The sequence below is a fragment of the Danio rerio genome, chromosome 20 (genome assembly GCF_049306965.1).
Source record: "Danio rerio strain Tuebingen ecotype United States chromosome 20, GRCz12tu, whole genome shotgun sequence".
In the NCBI taxonomy this organism is placed as follows: Eukaryota; Metazoa; Chordata; class Actinopteri; order Cypriniformes; family Danionidae; genus Danio; species Danio rerio.
The window spans coordinates 51452501-51475864 of NC_133195.1; the positions used below are offsets into that span (position 1 = coordinate 51452501).

The window sequence follows — 23364 nt, forward strand, 5'->3', positions numbered from 1 at the left end:
CCATAGGCGTGATGATGTTTCTACTGCACAGACTATATTCTAACCCCTACACCGAAAGAAACATTTATTATTAACATCTAAAGAAACATTTATTATTAACATCACTGTTGAAAACAGCTGTGCCGCTTCATATTTCTGTGCAAACGGTTCATCATCTGGATTATTTTGACAAATAGAAAGACCCAAAGAACAGTATTTATTTTAGCATGCTTTAACATGTTGAACAGTAAATTAAAGGCATAGTTCAGCCAAAAGCTCTAATTACCTCATCATTTACTCTCTCGCATAGTGTTTTACAACCTTATGAGTTGCTTTCTTCTGTTGAACACAAAGGAAGATATTTCGAAGAATGCTGGTTGCAGGCACCCATTGAGTTCTATAGTAGTAACAATAAATACTATGACAGTTAATGCACCCAGCATTCTTCAAAGTATCTTCTTTTGTGTTCAACAGAAGAAACTCGTAAAGGTTTTTAACAAGGATGAGATAAAGGAATTAAAAATATGGAGGAAGCTAAATTTTACATGAAACTTCCATATTTTATTAATTCATCATGTTAATATACTATCGTACTGAAGTAATAATATATTCACATTATGGGCCCTATCATACACCTGGCGCAATAAGGCGCAAGACGTGTTTGCCCTGACGTGTTGCTAATTTTAGACCAGCGCAAAGTTAATTTTCTCGCTTTACTCCACGTTGTTTAAATAGCAAATCCACTTGCGCCACATTGTGGACTGATGGGTGTCTAGAAAATGAGGTGTGTTAAGGTGCATTGTTGGCTAAAATAGCTAACTAAAATACTAAAACAGACTGCGCAATAGACCAGCTGAAAGCAGGTCTAAAGTCCAGCGCAGAGCATGAGTTCATGCAGGATTTTCAAAGTAGTCGTGTCACAGATGTTTTCACACTGCATGGCTATCTGGGCTAGCATTCCGTCGCTGCTTTGTTTACACTCCAAGATGGATCGGCGACAGGGATTTCACATTGCATGACTCTATAATAGGAAGAGTCACCAAACTACTTTGTCTAAACTATGTCTCACAGCCAAAAACACGTTGTATATCTTTTGTTATTAACTACATAACAAGTAAGAAGCCTTTAATGGGGTAGAAAATGTTCATATTTGTCACCTGGGCTTGAAGGGAATTAACAGTTTCTCCTCAACTTTCTTTTTTAACTTTCCTCATGAAACGTCAAACAGACACGGGTGCTCCTGTTAAACCTCCACTAGTTTTTCCTTCATTTCTTGGGTCCAAATAAACCGAAAATGAGCTCTTTTAACTTCTCCCTCAACCTCCCGCTGGCCTGCAGGAACACACACACAAGTGGATGCTGCTCTCTCATTGGCTGTAGGCGATCACTGATGTTATATTCAGTCAGAACTCAATTCACACGGCATGATTTGAATCGCCGACAGCTCCAGATATTTAGCATGCTAAATATCTCACAGGCATCGGCGACTCATCTCGATCGCATCTGTGTGATTGTCACTCGTGTGCACGAGCACCGATTTGCCTGTGATTTCAGGCATTTATCTGCGATTTCTCAAAACCTGTCGGTGAGTCAAAATCGGGGCCTAAAATCCTGCAGTCTGAACTCTGCATTAGATGTGCGCCTCACTCACACATTGCTAGGCCCACACGGAATCTGCGAGCGCAGAATTCCGCAGATTTTCCACAGAATTCCGCAGATTTTTGCAGATTTTTAGCCCGTTATTACTTCTGTTTATTTAATTAAGTAAATGTGTAAATCTGAATTTATTCAGTTTTTATTCAGTAACTTATTACTTTTTATTAAATATATTTAGGTTTTAGTTATGATACTCCGCTGGATACTGCCAAAAAAATTCCGCAGAAATCCGTAGATTTTTACCAAAATTCTCCGCAGAAATAGCAAAAAATGTCCGCAGATTCCGTCTGGCCCTGCACATTGCTTAATACACACAGGATGTTAATCAATATGCAAATATTAAAATATTACAAAAATTATTACTTTCCACATGAATATAAACACCACCGCCTTCATGCCTTCTTCATTCGTTTTTCTGGGTTTATTCATGACAGTTTGCTTTTGTACAATGTTATTATTATTAGCAGTATTATTTATTATATATATATATATATATATATATATATATATTAGGGATGTAACGGTATTGTAAATACCGTCATACCGCAATATAATTTTTTTATATTACCGTAGTCGCATGACTCGGTAAAACTATAGGTCTTCTGAGAAAATTTGCTCAGGCGAATGAAGCGAACGGTAGGTACTGGAAACTACAATTCCCATCAGGCCAGACTTGGCCATCATCCTTTGCGGTCTGTTGTCACTACAGATCCAGTAATGTGGAAATGGAGTGTGCTTCTAGTAGCGGGGATGAAAAAGAGCTGGAGATGATCGAAACCTAAAGCGGGTGTTGTCGCCGCGCGCGTACTGAATAGCGGTGTTGTCGCGCGCGTTCTGATCGGCTGTGTTGTCGCGTGCGTACTGTAAAGTGGGGAGGGGGGTTGAGCGCGCATACTGAAGGGCGGGACGGAGGGTGTGTCGCGTTGCAGGGGCACTTTTGATCATTTTGGAAGGGCACTTTCTATCCAAGACTAAAAAGGGCATGTGGAATACGACTAATAACAGTCATGGGGACTGCAGAAACACAGCACACTGTTCAGATTGATGCAGACATTGACTTGTACCGCAAAGAGATCTCTATCTCACTCATGGCTTGTCCTCTCAAGTAGGGGAAAGACAATGCACAACGTTACCCACTGCTGTCAACCTGGGCCAAGTCATATCTCTGTCCCAGAAACCTAAGTCCCAAATGAGAGGGTTTTTTTCTGTTGCAGGGGACATTGTAAATACCCAGAGATACCAGCTTTTACCAGATTATATTTATATGATAATTTTCCTTAAAACCCATCTCTATCTAAGTAAGTGAGTGAGTGATTAAATGTTGAATGTGATGAGTTTTCAACACTACTAAATTGAAACTTTATTTTTTTACATGGTTTAATAATTTTTTGTTATTAAAATTGAAGTTCCTGTTTCAAAGCTTACAGATAGATGGCTAATTTGTATGTCATTGACACTTTTGGCACTTTTTTGGAGTATTTTCATAAGTTTTGTTTTTCCTGTAAATGATTCAATAAATACCGTACTGTGACATTCGTACCTCGGTGTATACATATATATATATATATATATATATATATATATATATATATATATATATTTTTTTTTTTTTTTTAAACAAGCTTAGATTTGTCCACCTGTCAGGTTTCAGACCATATGGGGCACAGCAAGTGTATTTGGATATAGCTCAGTTTTTTGACCACATCTCGTTATTATTGTTCATTTTTTCATTTGATGAAAATTAGAACTGAATTTAGAAATAGTTTTAAAACAAATATTAGCGCTTAGCAAACCAAATAAATTATGTAGGCTGATGAATGTCTGTGCGTACAACAAGTTTCCTTATCCACGAAAAAGAGAAAGTGATAGTAAAGGCCAATTGGAGGAGGCTCGTTCTTTATCCTCGCGCTGCAGATGGTCTGTTTAACTGTTTTCTCACTAGTGAAGTGTTCAGTTCTTCCACTTAGAAAGTCCGCCATGTACAGTAAATAGCAAATGCACCATGACGCAACTGACTCTTAAAGGTAATGGGAATTAAGACTCTTAATGGTTTATTCTCAAAACACACCAATAACTCATTAAGCTCAACCCTGTTAGACCATGCGCCGCAAAGGTAGATTTGGAGACGACCTTAAAACTTTTGCGCCATGCACTCCGGACTTTGCGGCTAGATCGTTAAAACAGAGCCATTAAAATAAATATCTTTGTTACAGACAAATATACAACATAAACAGATATGGATGAGAAAGCCATATAATGTCAACCAATTTCTCATATCAAACAGCTTTTCCACAAGCAGAGGAACATACTAATATGAGCGTAGTGTCATACATACAAATGCTAAACACCTTCACGACAACACACGACAATAAAGTTACACATTCATTCATTTTCCTTCGGTTTAGTATAGGAAAGTATACACTCCCCGGCCAATTTATTAGGTATACCATACTAGTACCGATTGGACCCCCTTTTGCCTTCAGAACTGCCTTAGTCCTTCATGGCATAGATTTAACAAGGTACTGGAAATATTCCTCAGAGATTGTGCTCCATATTGACATGATAGCATCACGCAGTTGCTGCAGATTTGTCTAATTTTCCAATCTTCTGCTGTCGTATTTTGGTCAGCCTATGCGAACTGCAGCCTTTGGGTTGTTGCCATGTGATTGGCTGATTAGAAATTTGCGTTAACAAGCAGTTGGGCAGGTGTCCCTAATAAAGTGGCCGGTGAGTGTATATTGACATGACATTTGCATAGTCGCATGTTTAAATTCAGATATAAAGCGAATTGATATACATACTGTAGCTCAGAGGCTTGAGTCCTAGTTTAGCGTGACACTGGAGCAGCAGTAAAACAGCTCCACAGCCTCTGACCGTATTTTGGGAAAATTATAGTTTAGCATGAGAGCAAAAATAGAGGAGGAATTCCCTCAATCACACAACACAGCTGTGAGGAGGACAACTACAGCCAACACACGCGCACATACAGTACACATACACACACACGCACACATATACACATGTACAGTACATGCACACATATACATACATACATACATACATATACACACACACATACACCCACACACGCACACACGCACACACACACAAACATACATACATACATACACACATACATACATACATACATACATACTTGCGCCCACACACACACGCACATATATTCATACACACTAGATTTCTGAGGTCACATGAGGTCACTGAGGTTTTCAGCATTAATCACCTGCTCATCTTGATCTTTGATGTGACCACTGGCCATTTCTTCAGTAGTTTTCAGCCCTCAAGCAGCGCCTGTGTGTGTGTGTGGGTGTGCGCATAACGAAGGTGTTAACACAGCCTTACAATAGAGATTAGCAGCAACTAATGAACTAAACACACACACAGAGAGAGCTCAGCTTAATGCGCTTAAATCTTAGTACTGTATATAAACTCTTCAGCATAAAGGATAACTGTCCCACTAGAATTCTGTTCAAATCTCATATTCATATTTTTCTAATTATAGATATACACTCACCGGCCACTTTATTAGGTACACCTGTCCAACTGGATTTAGGCATGTAGGCATGGTCAAGACGATCTGCTGCAGTTCAAACCGAGCATCAGAATGAGGAAGAAAGGTGATTCAAGTGACTTTAAATATGGCATGGTTGTTGGTGCCAGACAGGCTGGTCTGAGTATTTCAGAAACTGTTGATCTACTGGGATTTTCACGCACAACCATCTCTAGGGTTTAAAGAGAGTGGTCCAAACTGGGCTAGACTGGTTCCAGCTGATAGAAAGGCAACAGTAACTCAAATAAGCACTCGTTACAACTGAGGTCTGCAGAAGAGCATCTGTGACCACACAACACATCCAACCTTGAGGCAGATGGGCTACAGCAGCAGAAGACCACACCGGGTGCCACTCCTGTCAGCTAAGAACAGGAAACTGAGGCTACAATTAGCACAGGCTCACCAAAATTGAACAATAGAAGATTGGAAAAACTTTGCCTGGTCTGACGAGTCTCCATTTCTGCTGTGACATTCAGATTGTAGGGTCAGAAATTGGCATCAGTAACATCAGAATGGATCCATCCTGCCTTGTATCAGTGGTTCAGACTCAATCCAATGGAGCCCCTTTGGGATGTGGTGGAATGGAGGATGCAGCTGACAAATCTGCAGCAACTGCTTGATGCTATCAAGTCAATATGGAGCAAAATCTCTGAGGAATATTTCCAGTACCTTGTTGAATCTATGCCACGAAGGATTAAGACAGTTCTGAAGGCAAAAGGGGGTCCAACCCTGTACTTGAGATAGATAGATAGACAGACAGACAGACAGACAGACAGACAGACAGACAGACAGACAGACAGACAGACAGACAGACAGACAGACAGACAGACAGACAGACAGACAGACAGACAGACAGATAGATAGATAGATAGATAGATAGATAGATAGATAGATAGATAGATAGATAGATAGATAGGATCTTTAAGGGATAGTTCATTTAGGAATAAAAATGTACTCAATGTTTACTCTTCCTCTACAAAAAATGTAATAATAAAGCAACAAATAGCAAAGCAGTTGAGGCAGCAAGCAAATGTGCAAATCTACTAAAGTGTGGAGAAATGAGCTGAAGCTTTTTTCTAAGGCGCAGCAAAAGTGTGACTAAGCGAGAGCGTTTTAAAGGATCAGGAAGTGATCAGCAAAACAAAAGCTCCTTGTTCTCATCCGCTGTGAAGGAGATCGACTCTCTCTGTTTCTCTCCCATTCCCTTTGTTTTCTCTCACTGCACATTTTTACAGGCATACTGTAATTTTCTTTGTTAGAAATTCATTCACTCATTTGCTTTTCAGCTTAGTCCCTTTATTAATCCGGGGTCACCACGACGGAATGAACCGCCAACTTATCCAGCATATGTTTTACGCAGTTGATGCCCTTCCAGCTGCATCCCATCACTGGGAAACACCCATACACTCTCATTCACACACATATACTATGGACAATTTCAGCTTACCCAATTCACCTGTACCGCATGTCTTTGGACTGTGGGGGAAACCGGAGCACCCGGAGGAAACCCACATGAATGCGGGGAAAACATGCAAACTCCACACAGATACGACAACTGACCCAGCCAAGGCTTGAACCAGCGACCTTTTAGCTGTGAGGAGACAGCATAACCTACTGCGCCACCGTGTCGCCCATCTTTGTCAGAAATGTGTGCGTTAATAAAAAGCACTTGTTCATTTGCATTCCCACTGTCTGACAACATCATAAACCTTCAATAATTTAATGCGCACAAACATTTAATGTGGGTCACTTTGTGTGCTCCTTGTTTTTGTGGGGACCAAATGACCACCAGTATAGCAATACAATACCAGTAAATTTCTGACCTAAATTGCCATCAATCTGGCATTCTGCGCTTGCGTGTTTTGAACCAGGAGTGCAATACCTAGTTCAACCACTGGGAGTCAAACTTATGTACCGCACCTTTAAACATCATTACTTCTATGGGAGGTCCCCATAAAGATAGCTGTACAAGTGTGAGTGTTTCAGGTTTATAGATGTTAGATAGTGAGAGAAACATATTTAGCTGATGTTTTATTCTGCAGCACAAGCATCTTTAAACTATGGAAGCCCATCCCTGTCTGGTTAGAAAATAAATCAAGGTAAAAGCAAAGTAAAAATTAAGACTTACTAAATTGAAATTATGAGGTAATAAAAAATTATGAATTAAAATTTAAAATATTTAGTCTTAAAAGTCAAAATTATGACTTAGCAATATCAACACTTTCTCTTACAAAGTCATAATTATGACTTCATTTGTAATTACGAGATAAAAGTCAAAATTACAAAATAAAGTCAAAATTATGATTTAAAAAGTCAAAAATATGAAGTAAAAAAATTTGGTCTTAAAAAGTAAAAATTATGACTGAACAATATCAAAACTGTCTTACAAAGTCATGATTAAGACTTTACGACAAAAACAAACAGCAAGAAGGTCGCTTGTTCGAGCCTTGGCTGGCTCAGTTGGCGTTTCTGTGTGGAGTTTGCATGTTCTCCCTGATTCGCGTGGGTTTCCTCCGGGTGCTCCGGTTTCCCCCACAGTCCAAAGACATGCAGTACAGGTGAATTGGGTAGGCTAAATTGTCCATAATGTATGAGTGTGAATGAGTGTGTGAATGTTTCCCAGAGATGGGTTGCGGATGGAAGGGCATCCGCTGCATAAAAACATGCTGGATAAGTTGGCGGTTCATTCCGCTGTGGCGACCCCGAATTATTAAAGGGACTATGGCAAATAGAACATGAATGAATGAAAAAGTCAAAATTACAAGATAAAAAAGTCAAAATTTCGAGTTTAAAAAAGTCAAAATTTCGAGATAAAAAAAAAAATCGAAATTATGACTAAGAAAAGTCAACATTTTGTCTAAGAAAGTCAATAATTGTCTAAAAAAGTCAATAATTATGACTTTAAAAGTAAAAATGTATTTTGAACATTGATCCAGGCATCGCCGATGAAAAAAACAGCCTTTAGGCTAATTCTGACACATTGTACATGCTTTGTATTATTAATGTGCATTGTCCCCGTCAAATAAACCTGGATTAAATTTAAAAAGCTAAATTTAATAAATTTAATACAAAACAAAGAATTAGAATGATTAAAAACAGTGTTGAAACAGGTATAAAAAAATGAAAAGAAAGAAACACAAATAGTGCGATCTTTCGGATGCAGCACAATGCTCATTCAGTAAATGCACAGCTAAACAGATGTGGTTTAGACACACAGACACACACCCACACGCACGCACACACACAGACACACAGACACACAGACACACACACACACACACACACACACTTCATCAACACACACACACTTCATCAAACCCCACAGAGAGTCATGTGTCTGAGCAGATCCTGTGGTTTGGTTGTTATGTCTGAGGCTGAACGCTGTCTGTGTGTCTCATATCAGCACCTGAGGACTAATATACACAATGTACACTAAATCTGATGTGCTGCGTACGACACGTTAAAGTTCTTGTGAAATTAATAGAAAGTTTTCAGTTGTTCGTGTCAGTATTTATTCATTCATTCATTAGTTTTCCTTCAGCCTATTCCGTTTATTCATCAGGAGTCGCCACAGCCAACTTATCCAGCATATGTTTTGCACAGCGGATGTTCTTCCAGCCGCAACCCAGTACTGGAAAACACCCATACACTTTCATTCACACACATACACTACAGTCAATTTAATTGATTCAATTCACTAAAGTGCATGTGTTTGTACTGTGGGGGAAACCAGAGCACCCAGAAGAAACCCACGCTAACACAGGGAGAACATGCAAACTAACTCAAACCAGCGACCTTCTTGTTGTGAGGCAACAGTGTTAAACACTGAGCCACCATGTTGCTTCACAGACATCAGCTAAAACTAATAAATCATCCACAATCCTACGCTTAAAAAACTGAAGCAACTCAAATGTCGGGTCATTCATTTAAATTTGGGATTTATTTATATATGTTTTTATGCTTCAATTATTAAACTGTTTATTAGTTTTTTTCTTTTATTTCTATCACGCACTCCTGGTCCTCCATAGTTCAAAGCCACAAATCAATTCATCCATGCAAACAATAGCAATAGCGACACCTCAGTTTACAAGACCAGTGCAAAAAGTGTGCGTGTAAGTGTGTGCTTGTGTGTGTATATGCTTGTGTGTGTGTGTACTTGTTTTTGGTGCTTTATGGGTGCTTTCACACCTGCCGTTTTTAGAGTGCTTGAATTGCTCTAGAGTTTGTTTTCATTGAAAATGATAAAAAAGTAAAAAATACGAGATAAAAAAGTCAAAATCACTAGATAAAACAGTCAAAATTACAAGATAAAAAAGTAAAATTTACGAGATAAAAAAAGTAAAAATTACGAGATAAAAAATTACAAATTACGAGCTAAAAAATTAAAAATTAAGAGATAAAACAGTCAAAATTACAAGATAAAAAAGTAAAAATTACGAGATAAAACAGTCAAAATTACAAGATAAAAAAGTAAAAATTACGAGATAAAACAGTCAAAATTACGAGATAAAACAGTCAAAATTACAAGATAAAAAAGTAAAAATTACGAGATGAAAAAGTTAAAATCACGAGATAAAAAAAGAAAAAATTACGAGATAAAAAGAAAAGATTACGAGATAAAAAAGTCAAAATTACGAAATAAAAAGTCAAAATTACAAGATAAAAAAGTCAAAATTACGAGATTAAAAAGTCAAAATTACGAGATAAAAAAGTCAAAATTACGAGATAAAAAAGAAAAAATTACGAGATAAAACAGTCAAAGTTACGAAATAAAAAATTAAGAGATAAAACAGTCAAAATTACAAGATAGAAAGTAAAAATTACGAGATAAAACAGTCAAAATTATGAGATAAAACAGTAAAAATTACAAGATAAAAAAGTAAAAATTACGAGATGAAAAAGTAAAAATCTCGAGATAAAGATAAAATTACGAGATAAAAAGGAAAAGATAACGAGATAAAAAAGTCAAAATTACGAAACAAAAGTCAAAATTACGAGATAAAACAGTCAAAATTATGAAATAAAAAATTAAGAGATAAAACAGTCAAAATTACAAGATAGAAAGTAAAAATTAAGAGATAAAACAGTCAAAATTATGAGATAAAACAGTAAAAATTATGAGATAAAACAGTAAAAATTACAAGATAAAAAAGTAAAAATTACGAGATGAAAAAGTAAAAATCTCGAGATAAAGAAAAAATTACGAGATAAAAAGGAAAAGATAACGAGATAAAGTCAAAATTACGAAATAAAAGTCAAAATTACAAGATAAAACAGTCAAATTACAAGATAAAAAAGTCAAAATTACGAGATAAAAAAGAAAAAATTACGAGATAAAAACAGTCAAAATTATGAAATAAAAAATTAAGAGATAAAACAGTCAAAATTACAAGATAGAAAGTAAAAATTACGAGATAAAACAGTCAAAATTACGAGATAAAACAGTCAAAATTACGAGATAAAAGTCAAAATTACGAGATAAAAAAGTCAAAATTACGAGATAAAAAATAAAAAATTACGAGATAAAAAGTCAAAATCATGAGATAAAAATTTTTTAAAAATCACGAGATAAAAAATAAAAAATTACAAGATAAAAAATAAAAAAGAAAGATAAAAAAGAAAAAAATTACGAGATAAAAAAGAAAAAATTACGAGATAAAAAAGATAAAAATTATGTGATAAAAAAGAAAAAATTACGAGATAAAACAGTCAAAATTATGAAATAAAAAGTCAAAATCCTGAGATAAAAAAGTCAAAATTACGAGATAAAAAGAAAAAATTACGAGATAAAAAAAGAAAAAAATTCGAGATAAAAAAGTAAAAATTGTGTGATAAAAAAGAAAAAATTACGAGATAAAAAGTCAAAACTACAAGATAAAGTTTTCCCTCTTGGTGCAGTTCGTTTGGGCAGGTGTGAATGTAGCAATCGTACTCGAGTCGAGTGTGCACTAAAAGCGGACCAAAAAAGCATACCGAGACCTGCTTGAAGAGGTGGTCTCGGTACTCTTTCGAATGAACCCTGGAGCGGTTAGCTGAAAATATGATCCCAACTAAAACAGACCCAAAAGCAAAAAGTACAGCATCCTTTTGGACTAATCCAGCTGCCATAGTCCGATGCGCTGTGAGTTATAGGATGTAGAGGAGAAAAATATGTTGACAGCGCTTTACCAACAGAGAGAGCGAGAGAGCGAGAGAGAGAGAGAGAGAGAGAGAGAGAGAAAAACATGACCTGATGGATCATTGGTAACATTTCTGGAAGATGATTATATCACAGTTTAGCTAAATTAATTCACGCCTCCTCCTGAAGTGAAGTGCGATGTGCCTTCACAGTTTGCAATGCATTGTTTTCCAGCCGCAGCCGCACTTAATTCTCGAAATGTAGTTTGTCTAAAGTGATGTATGCAAACTGTATCGTATACTATGAGCAGGGATACAATCAGCCAGCGCAGTCTTCTCTTCATAGTCAAATGCAACATTTTGTGTCTGCCGGTTTGTTGGCTTGCGGGAGTTCCATTAACATTTCCCCACACGTGAATTCTGACCAATCGATAAGCAGTTTAGAAAATGTTCAACAACATCTGGCCAATGAGTGATGTGGGTTTTGTCACATGACTGCATTTTGGTTCTTTTTAACTGGTTCAGATCAAAGCAGTCAGTGTGATGTGAAAAGAAACCAAAAATGGCAGAAAATGCTACAGTGTATCATTTGTTGCCCTTGGTCCGAACCAAATGAACCAAACTACAAATGTGAAAGCACCCTATGAGGACACAAATTTGTATAACGACAATGGTTTGACCTAGGTAGTCTCATTTTGAGGGGGTTTATAAGGACATGGCATGTGTACTAGTATGAAATGCATCACACTTATGGAGAGTCCTCAAAAACCACCAAAACCAACATGTGTGTGTGTTGGGATTTTGGGGAAGGGGGTCTATTATACAAACAGAAGGTAGTGGTATCAGGTTCCACCTCCGGAACAGAGTCTCTGAGAAAACATACACACGCACACACAAACACACACACACACACACACGCGCACACACGCACACACACACACAAAAACACACACACACACACACACACACACACACACACACGCACACACGCACACACGCACACACACGCACAAACACACGCACAAAAAAGCTGGTACCACTTCAAAAGATATATTTTAAAAAACACATTGAAGGTACAATATGGACCATTTATGTCCCAATTTATAATTTTAAGGAACCAACAATTAACTTTTAGATGCTAACATGCATCGGTTGTGTACAAAAATGTACTGCCGATCCAGTGACAGCTTTTGTGCCTTGATGTCTGACAGTGTATTGTATAAGAACATTCATTCATTCGTTCATTCATTCTCTTTTCGACTTAGTCCCTTCATTCATCAGGGGTCGCAACAGTGGAAGGAACCACCAACTTATCCAGCATATTTTCTACACAGCGGATGCCCTTCCACTGTGTACCCAGGTCAGAATAATTATGTTGCTTCATTTTTATTACATAAATGTATGTTACGCATATTGACGATGGAATATTTTTTAAAGCATATTTAGAAATTTTGTCCTCAAATAAAGTTTTCAGAAACACTTCAGTGGACATATCACTTGCATTTATTCCTAAATGATCACTTTCGTCATTTAAAGTAATGACTACATCATTTTGGAGGGAAGAGGCTCCTTTTACAGTTGTGCTTTTACCATTTTTTTAATTCATTGTTTCAGCCAATCTCCAGGTCTGGCGGGAGCATTTTTAGCTTAGCTTAGCCTAAACAATTGAATCAGATTAGACCATTAGCATCTTGCCCAAAAAAACTAAGCGGAAAAAAAAGGATTTCAACATTTCTCCTATTCAGAGCTTGACTTTTCTGTAGTTTCATTGTGAGTATAGTTCCTAGTTCCTAACATTTCATTTTCAGATTTTGGGATTTCGCATTGGCATTAGCAGGGGTGCCACTTAGGATGATTCTAAGGGCCCAAACCGTTTTGGGGCCCTCAGAGTTACTATTAGAGATATTCTTCACTTTCAACCATGATCAGCCCTATAATATCAAAACAGAGGAGCGTCCCTTTAATTCACAAAGCTCATGTTGTTCCTTCCATTATATTTCTCCTAAACATTCAGTTTCACATGAACTTAATGAAACATTTTTATAATAATGATGCATTTTATTTAAAGGTGCCTTTCATGACGCTTAAGGTCACCGTACAGGACAGCTAGAACATTCATTCATTCATTTTCTTGTCGGCTTAGTCCCTTTATTAATCCGGGATCGCCACAGCGGAATGAACCGCCAACTTATCCAGCAAGTTTTTTATGTAGCGGATGCCCTTCCAGCCGCAACCCATCTTTGGGAAACATCGACACACACACATTGACACACACACACTACAGACAATTTAGCCTAACCAATTCACCTGTACCACATGTCTTTGGGGGAAACCGGAGCACCCGGAGGAAACCCACGCGAACGCAGGGAGAACATGCAAACTCCACACAGAAACGCCAACTGAGCCGAGGTTTGAACCAGCGACCTTCTTGCTGTGAGGCGACAGCACTACCTACTGCGCCACTGCCTCGCCACAGCTAGAACAATCAATTCAAATAAAAACACAACACAAATCAGTAGAATACAATACAAACTTTAAAAATGCAGTCGAGTTAAGGAGAACAGGCTGTTCTAAACAGATGTGCTTTGAGTTTGGATTTATATTGTGAAAGAGAGTCTAAATTACGGAGATCAGGAGGACGTGGATTCCAAAGCTGAGGAGCAGAGTGGCTGAAGGATCTGCTCCCCATGGTGACAAGGCAGACAGAGGGAACAGTGAGATGAATGGAAGAAGAAGACCTGAGTGTTGGAGAAGCTGTGGCGATATGAACAAGATTAGCAAGGTATGGAGGAGCAAGATTGTGGATGGCTTTAAAGGTAGGAGTACTTTATAATTAATTCTGAAAGAGATGGGAAGCCAGTGAAGCTGTTGTAGAATGGGTGTGATGTGACAGACAGAGGGGGTTTTTGTGATAATACGGGCTGCAGAGTTTTGTACCAGTTATAATTATAAAGCGTTTTATAAGGGAGGCCAAACAGAAGGGAATTACAGTAATCTAAACGTGATGTGACTAAACTATGAACAAGAATGGCCGCTGAATGAGGTGTCAGAGAAGGACGTAAACGATTTATATTTCGAAGGTGGAAATAAGCAGACCGGGTGACTTTAGCCCCTTTCACACAGTGATACCGGTAAATATCTGGAAAATTTCCAGAACGACTTTACCGGTATATTAAAAAAGCGCTATTCACACAGACGAGGACGTTACGGAATTTTTCCGGAAAAGAGCATTCACACATCCATTCCAAAATACCGGTAAATTCTGACATCATTCACCACAAATGAGCTTTAAACGGCTGCGCTTGTATATGTAAACATTTAACTACATTACAAACTCTGTGGATGATCAATATTGTGAACAACTTCGATGAAAACATATGGAGGATCACTTTCTCATGTCGAGATGTTCATGATATGTGCGTGTGCTGGCGCTCACAGGCTGTTTCACAGGCACAAGCAAAGCTTAAAGGTAATCAAACAGCGGCTTATCATAAGCATCTCATCGATAATTATTTACACAGTTGGCATTAAGGTGAACATATAAACGTGATCTGACTAACTTCTAGCAGCTAAATGTGTCTGGAAAAATATTCAAAGGATTTTATTCTCATAAACCGCGCGGACGTGAATGCGTATGACTGTTGTGATTGGCTAAAGCAGACATCTCACGTCAGCACGTTCTAGACATGCACGCGCTCTTTCCGGCAATCTACCTTCTGCATTCACACAGCGCAGCATTCCGGCAAATTGCCGGTAATGTTACAACTTCTCTTTCCGGAAAATAGCCAGAACGAATTTACCGGTATTTTCAAAAAGGTCCTGTTTACACATACAACCTTTACGGAAAATTGCCGGTAATTTTCCGGAAAGGTCTGTATGTGTGAAAGGGGCTAATGTTAACATGTGCAGTGAATGAAAGGGTGCTGTTGAAGATGACCCCCAGACTCTTAACCTGAAGGGAGGGGGTAATGACATAATCATCAGTGGGAATGGAAAAGTTATGTGATTTGTTTAAAGTGGATCGTGTATCTATGAGGAGAAATCCAGTTTTATTGTCATTTAATTTCAGGAAGTTTGATCGAATTAAACTCTTGACCTCACGGTCCGTCAAAAACACTGCTCGTTGCTTTTGTAAAACATCTTACAATGAAATAAAAACGTTATTTAGCGCAACTTTTGCCACATGATGCAAACAGTCTGAGCGCCAGACGGACATTCCTCTGCTCTTATTGGTGCATCAGGATCCATCAAACGCTTTGACCTCAGTTGACCTGCTGACCTTTTAACAGCCACACATCCTATTGAGCGCCTCAGCGAGTCCCGCCCACAGCTTTATGGCCACTTTCACTGTAGTGATCGCACACAATGCATCTAAATGTGTGTGTGTGAAGCTAATTAACCCACATGAAACACACACACAAAGGCATGCGGTTCCTGTAGGACAGATGTACAAGCCTGTTGCTCGGCAACAGATGCTCGGTCTACATCGACAACTTCTGTCAGCCTCTTCAAGCACCTGTCAATCAAACGCACATTCCAGAGTCTCCGAGTGAAAGAAAGAGTCCTGGGATCAGTTCAGTGTGTGTGTGCGTGTTTGTGTGTGTGTGTGTGTGCGTGCGTGACTCCACTGAAATACTGAACAACCAACAATCTGACGTTAATGAGGCTTTCATTTTATTGCGTTAGGGTAAAGTAAAATAAAAAACAAAGCAAAAAAAAAAAAAAAACAATAGCTATGTCTTGACTTTGAACAAAAACAAAAACAATTTAATTAATTATTAAGTTAAGAAATTTGTTTGGTTGTTAGCAGAGGTGATTTTAGGATTTTCATATCAGGGGGGCTAAGCTACTTTAAATTTTTTTCTTCTTTTTTAAAATATTTTCCAAATGATGTTTAACAGAGCAGGGAAATTTTCACAGTATGTCTGATAATATTTTTTCTTCTGGAGAAAGTTTTATTTATTTTATTTCGGCTAGAATAAAAGCAGCTTTTAATTTTTTAAACACCATTTTGGGGACAAAATTATTAGCCTCTTTAGGCTATATATTGTTTGATAGCCTACAGAACAAACCATTGTTATACAATAACTCGCCTAATTACCCTAACCTGCCTAGTTAACCTAATTAACCCAGTTAAGCCTTTAAATGTCACTTTAAGCTGTATAGAAGTGTCTTGAAGAATATCTAGTAAATATTATTTACTGTCATCATGGCAAAGATAAAATAAATCAGTTATTAGAGATGAGTTATTAAAACTATCATGTTCAGAAATGTGTTGACATTAGGTGTTCATGATTTATTATAGCAATTTATCGATAAACACACACCTCGTCCTCTCGCTGTCCACCGTTGTGGTTTGCTGACCATATAAAAAACAAAAGATGGGGAGAAGCTGAATTCTGCCTCCGTTTTCATATCAAATTTAAAGGAGACTGAGGCGATAATTTAGTGTACAGTTTATGAGCTAATCGCAAAGGTTTTAGGGGGGCTGAGTAGAAATATAGGCCTAGCAATGCCCATGGTTGTTAAAAATATTATTATTTTATTTTATCTTATTTTATTTATTAAAAAAATTATTGCAGCGAAAATTGCAAGTACGTAAGATTTATTTTGAAATAATACACAGGTTTTTATTTTTGCTATATCGAAATATAAATTAAAAGATTATACAAAAAATAATTTAGTTTGTTTGTTGATAATAGTATTATTTTATTTGATCTTATCCTAATTAATTATATTTTTGCATTGTATAAAAAATATTGGCAGAAAAAAATTATTATTACGTAAGATTCATTTTAAAATAATGCAGTTAGATTTCATTCTGCTGAATCAAAATATAAATAATAAGTAAAACATTCAATTTTATCCTATTTTATTTAGTTTTTAATAGTATTTGTATTATACATATATGAAACTAATAGCAGAGAAAATTGTAATTATGTAACATTTATTTTGAAATAATGCACTGTTTTTAATTCTGCTGTATCAAAATAAATAATATCAAAATAAATAATTCAGTTTGGTTGCTAATAATAATAATATTTTATCTAATTTTATTTCATTTATTATAGTATTTGTATTATCTATAAAAAATATCGTCAGAGAGAATTGTAATTTGAATTGTAATTGTAAGACTTGTTTTGAAGTAATCCACTGATTTCATTCTGCTGTATTAAAATACAAATACAAAATATTACTAAAAGAAAGTCAGTTTGGTTGTTAATAATATTATTATTTTACTTTATTTTATTTCATATTGTTTATTATAGTATTTGTATTATTTATTTAAAAAATGATGGCAGAGAAAAATGTAATTACGTAACATTTATATTGAAATAATGCACTGAATTAATTCTGCTTTATCATAATATGAATAAAAAATAATACTTTATTTTATCCTAATTTATTATAGCATTATATACACTATTGGCAAAGGAAATTGTAATTATGTAAGACTTTATTTTAAAATAATGCAATAATTTTTTTTATTATATTATTTTTCTTTCCCAGTAATAGATTGCAACTGAAAGGAAATCTGCTGTGTGAAACATGCGGAATAAGTTGGCGGTTCATTCCACTGTGGCAACCCCTGATAAATAAAGGGACTAAGCCAAAGGAAAATGAATGAATAAATATTATATTTCCTTCTGCTGTATCAAAATATGAATAAAAAATACAAAAATAATTTAGTTTGGTTGTTAATGATATTATTGTTACTTTATTTTATTTCATATAGTTTATTATAGGATTTGTATTATATACAAAAAAAACTAAAATAAAAATACAACTTTTTGTCATTTTATTATTAACAAAATGCTCTAAATAACATTTTTACATTTGAAATAAATGACTTCAGAAGTTTACAGAATAAAACAAACATGCCTTTTTTTTACTCAAATAAATGAATAAATATAAATAGTAAATCCAGAGAAACTGGGAATCATCAAGTGGTGTCTTTATTATTTTCCCCCATAGCTGTACATACAAATCCTAGCTTTTGTGACACTCTACCTTCGAAAAAGCTGCTTTGAATCAGTTTGTATCATGTAAAGCACTATACAAATAAACCCGACTGCAGTGAAAGTTCAATTGTGGTGCTCCAAAAAAAAAAACTTGTTTATTTTTCGTTCAAAGCAAAGCTGAGCACATTTGAGTGAATTAAGCAGAGAAATGCAAACAAAATCCTATTAGAAACAAACAGAATGTCCTCACACACACACACACACACACACACACACACACACACACACACAGATCTACTTTCACACACAGCTGTTTCTGATCAATATATGTCTGCAGATCCTTCATTTCTGCACTAAACAAACACACAACCAGCAACAACTACACACAAACACTGCTTTGATAACACTATACCCCCCACATTATAAATCCTACAGTAATTTAAAGTAAATATTAGTGTTTTTGAACCATACTATAGTAGAGTGTAAAACACTACCTGACAGAAGTCTTGTCACCTATCCAAGTTTTAGGGACAGCAAATAATAACTTGACTTGTAGTTGATCATTTGGTGTCAGAAGTGGCTTATATGAAAGGCAAAGGCCTCTAGATTACACTTATTTTACCACAATAAAATATGATCATGCCTTGATTTGTAATGATTTAATTAGGACAGTAAGGTCTGACTTTTTTTGGACAAAAGTCTTGTGATGAACAGAAATAATGTCCAGTATAGAATCTAAAGTCATGCTGCAGTGGAAACAGAATGAATATTGTGTCTGACTCCATCATGAGCTTGGAGGACTGCATCCATACATCTCTGCAATGACTCAAATCACGTATTAATAAAGTCATCTGGAATGACAAAGAAAGCGTTCTTGCAGGACTCCCAGAGTTCATCAACATTCTCTGGATTAATCTTCAATGCCTTCTCTTCTATCTTACACCAGACATGCTCAATAAAGTTCATATCTGGTGAGTGGGCTGGCCAATCCTGGTAGGCCACCATAACTTTCTTTGCTTTCAGGAGCTTTGATGTGGAGGCTGAAGTATAAGGAGCGCTATCCTGCTGAAGAATTTGCCCTCTCCTGTGGTTTGTAATGTAATGGGCAGCACAAATGTCTTGATACCTCAGGCTGTTGATGTTGCCATCCACTCTGCAGATCACTTGCATGTCCTCATACTGAATGTAACCCCAAACCATGACTTTTCTTCACCAAACTTGACTGATTTCTGTGAGAATCTTGGGTCCATGAGGTTTCCAGTAGGTCTTCAGCAGTATTTGTGATGATTGGGATGCAGTTCAACAGACGATTCATCTGAAAAATCTACCTTCTGACAACCAGAAGTCATTATTTGTTGCTCTTCTAACTGGGATCGACAACAAGACCTATGTTAGGCATGTTTAAAGCGTATTATATTGTATGTATTATAGTATTTACAACACTTTAAATAAGTTAAACACTTTGTTAATGACTGCTAAAGCATACTGTAATATTACCTATAGTGAACTGATCATAAATACTGTAGCCTAGTAGTGTTTATCACAGTAAAATGTGGTGTATTGTTGTATTATATAGCATGCATGTCCACACTCGGTCCTGGAGGGACGGTGTCCTGCAAAGTTTAGTTCCAACCCCAATCAGAAACACCTGGGCTAGCTAATCAAGCTCTCACTAAGCTTTCTAGAAACATCTTTGCAGGTGTGTTGAAGCAAGTTGGAGCTAAAAAACAGCCCTCCAGGATCAAGTTTGGACACCCCTGCCCTATAGTTTTAATTAAACTACAGCATTGGGTCATTTGTTTAAATTACTATTATATTATTACTATATCAACAATAAAATTACCACAACAGATTAATTCCAGAACTTTACTATAGTGAATAGTACTGTAGTTCAAAAACACGTCAATGTTTATTATGAATTACTAGTGTTTAAAAGCTAGTCAGACTAAATCTGAACAACAATCTGAGGTCGTGAAAGGAGTTTTCATACAGGCTGAAGAATATTCATATATTGACTGTACATTAAGATGTCATGTAACAGTGTAGCTAACACCAGGAGGGCGCGCGCACACGTGCACTTTCCCTTTGATCTCGTCGCTCACGGAAGTTCCCGCGAAACAGAAAATTCAATCCCTCACACATTTACACGCGTATAAAATAAAACAAAACATACCATATAAACGCGAGTGTGACATTTAACAACTCAAAACTGCAGAAAACACCAAAAGCAGTACATAAGTACTTGCATAAAATACAAAACTGATAGTTTTATGACCAAACGCGCAAGAAACCGTTGCCGTTTTAACGGGATAGCGCATAAACAGTGTGATAAAGTATGAATGCGCCAACTCCAACAGGTGATGATGATGGTCAGTAGCCTAACGTTACCTGAGAAGTCCTGCGAAGTCCTGGTGAAGCCGGTCAGACACGAGATTCCCAACAACAGCAGTGAATATGAGACATCAGGGAAAAACATCCTTAAATGTCCCATCAGATCTGCGGATTCCCGAGAGGATCAGAGCGCAGGACACGAGCTGATGTCCGACTCCATGATGACTGAGACTGAAGACTCCACTGAGACACTGGAGAGAGAGAGAGAGAGAGAGAGAGAGAGAGAGAGAGAGAGAGAGAGAGAGAGAGAGAGAGAGAGAGAGAGAGAGAGAGAGAGAGAGAGAGAGAGAGAGAGATTCCCCCTGGTCCCAAAGTCCCAGAATTTCACACACTTAAAAACAAAAGAAAAAAAAAAAAAAAAGGGGGGGGGGGGTGTTGGGGGGCGAGGTACATATATATTTTTTTTATAAACTCAGATAACCAGTGTTGAGTGTAATTAGTTACAAACTTAATGACTTTTCACCAAATCTAATATAAGACTTTAATCATTACTCATTCATTCATTTTTTTTTCGGCTTAGTCCCTTTATTAATCTGGGGTCGACACAGGGGCATGAACCACCAACTTATCCACAGCGGATGCCCTTCCAGCTGCAACCCATCTCTGGGAAATTTAATCATTATAATATTGGAATGTGAAGAGACTTTCAACCAGCACAACAGAACATGTTTCTGAAGACAATCGCCTACTGCACCTTTAAATATCGTATCTAATTACGTTATCAATACTTTATAGCAGGGGTCACCAATCTCGATCCTGTAGGGCCGGTGTCCCTGCAGGGTTTATCTCCAACCTACCTCAACAACACACCTGCCTGGTTGTTTCAAGAATGCCTGTTAAGACTGTGATTGGCTTGTTCAGGTGTGTTTGATTAGGGTTGGAGCTAAAATCTGCACGACACCGGCCCTCCAGGAACAGGTTTGATGACCCCTGCTGTATAGAAATGACTTTATTATTACGATTACGAGTTACTATGAAATACAATTTAAAATCCCTACTATTTATACATTTAAATGCATATTATTCATTCATTCTTTCATTTTCCTTCGGCTTATAGTCCCTTATTCATTAGGGGTCACCTCAGCGGAATGAACCACCAACTATTCCAGTATGTTTTACACAGCAGATGCCCTTTCAGCCGCAACCCAGTATTGGGAAACACCCATAAACACTTATTCACACACACTCACTTCAGCCAATTTAGTTTACCCAGTTCACCTATAGCGCATGTCTGTGGATTGTGGGGGAAACCGGAGCACCCAGAGGAAACCCACGCCAACACGGGGAGAACATGCAAACTCCACACAGAAATGCAAACTGGCCCAGCTAGGACTTGAACCAGCGAGCTTCTTGCTGAGGCGACAATTAAGTCACTTTACTCGATACCAGAGACGCTGCTATATAAAGCTCTACTGGGGTACCTCCTCAAAAAAAACAAAAAACAAAAAAATTATATATATATATATATATATATATATATATATATATATATATATATATATATATATATATATATATATATATATATATATATATATGCACACACACATACAGTATGCACATAAATATTTATTATAAATAAATAAAAAGTATTATTGTTATACAATTATTATTATTATAAATAATCCTAAATTTAACTGGAAAATAATTTAATTTAAGAAATCTTTTGTTTGAATATTGATTTAATTTGAATGAAATTCTACAGACAATTCTATAGAATTCAGATGTTTTGCAGAATGATCTGTTGTCTCTTCACATGGCAGAGAATGAGGTTTATTAAGTTTTACCGCCATGACTCGTCTCCTATTTACTTCATACAAAAAAATCTATCAGGAGGCACACTTAAGATCACCATCATATCATTCAAACTTTAGTTTTGTCGACTTGCAAAACTCACTGCGTGCCAACACCTCCTTTTTCTGCACACATACAGAGATGCGTCAGTTTGCTTTTTTATTAAACTACATTGCTTTCACCAGCGTTGGTTCTGTTGCACATGAGAATAACGTCTTTAATCCGGAACAAACACTCTTAATAAATACACTTGCTAATGAAGTAAATCATATACTCATTTACTGGGGCATGTGCTTTTACGAGGGGCACAAACCTGAAAGAAAAATCATCCTGTTTTGAAACAACATGAACGTCATGGCAAATTTTCATTTTTAGGTGCACTGCACCTTAATTTAATAAGGTTAAAATGGAAATATGAAATAATTTTTAATGAACATAACTTTGTGCTTGGCCAAAACTGTAATAAACTGGAACAAAAGTAATTGATTCATGAAACCAAAGACTGTTAAATGCACCCAAAATGATTTCAAAGTCAGGGTAAATGTCAGAATGACTAGCTGAGGAAAGAGCCTGCTTCACAGTAAAATAAAGTTGATTCTATTAAATAATACTGTGACATCACAGTAATGGACTTCACTCTCTACTGTGAAGTTTCACTATATGTCTGTAATTTCACAGTAATTTAATGTAACAAAATTACAGTAAATAACTGTGAAAGTAATGCAGTTATTAGCCAGTAATTTACTCTGAATTTAAGTTCAATTTTTTTTACAGTGTAATTGTCCTATGTTCAACCTACTTTTGTGTGTGTGTGTGTGTGTGTGTGTGTATTATTTACATTTATTATTTATATTATAAGTGTCTAATGAGGTCAACAGAAACTTTTATCAGTTC

General features: G+C 36.6%; 1 protein-coding gene across 2 annotated transcripts in view; it reads right to left on the reverse strand.

Annotated features, from left to right (window-relative positions):
• eva1aa (eva-1 homolog A, regulator of programmed cell death a) overlaps window positions 1–20849 on the reverse strand; it is a 119988-nt gene extending 99139 nt beyond the window's left edge. For both annotated transcript variants that reach the window (XR_012396101.1, XM_017352719.4), the window contains exon 1: window positions 20674–20849. Coding sequence is in view for 1 of the 2 variants with exons in the window: in XM_017352719.4 (XP_017208208.2) it covers window positions 20674–20776 (103 nt within the window). In the remaining variant the exon portion in view is untranslated. The remainder of the gene's footprint in view (window positions 1–20673) is intronic.
• Window positions 20850–23364: the final 2515 nt, after the last annotated feature.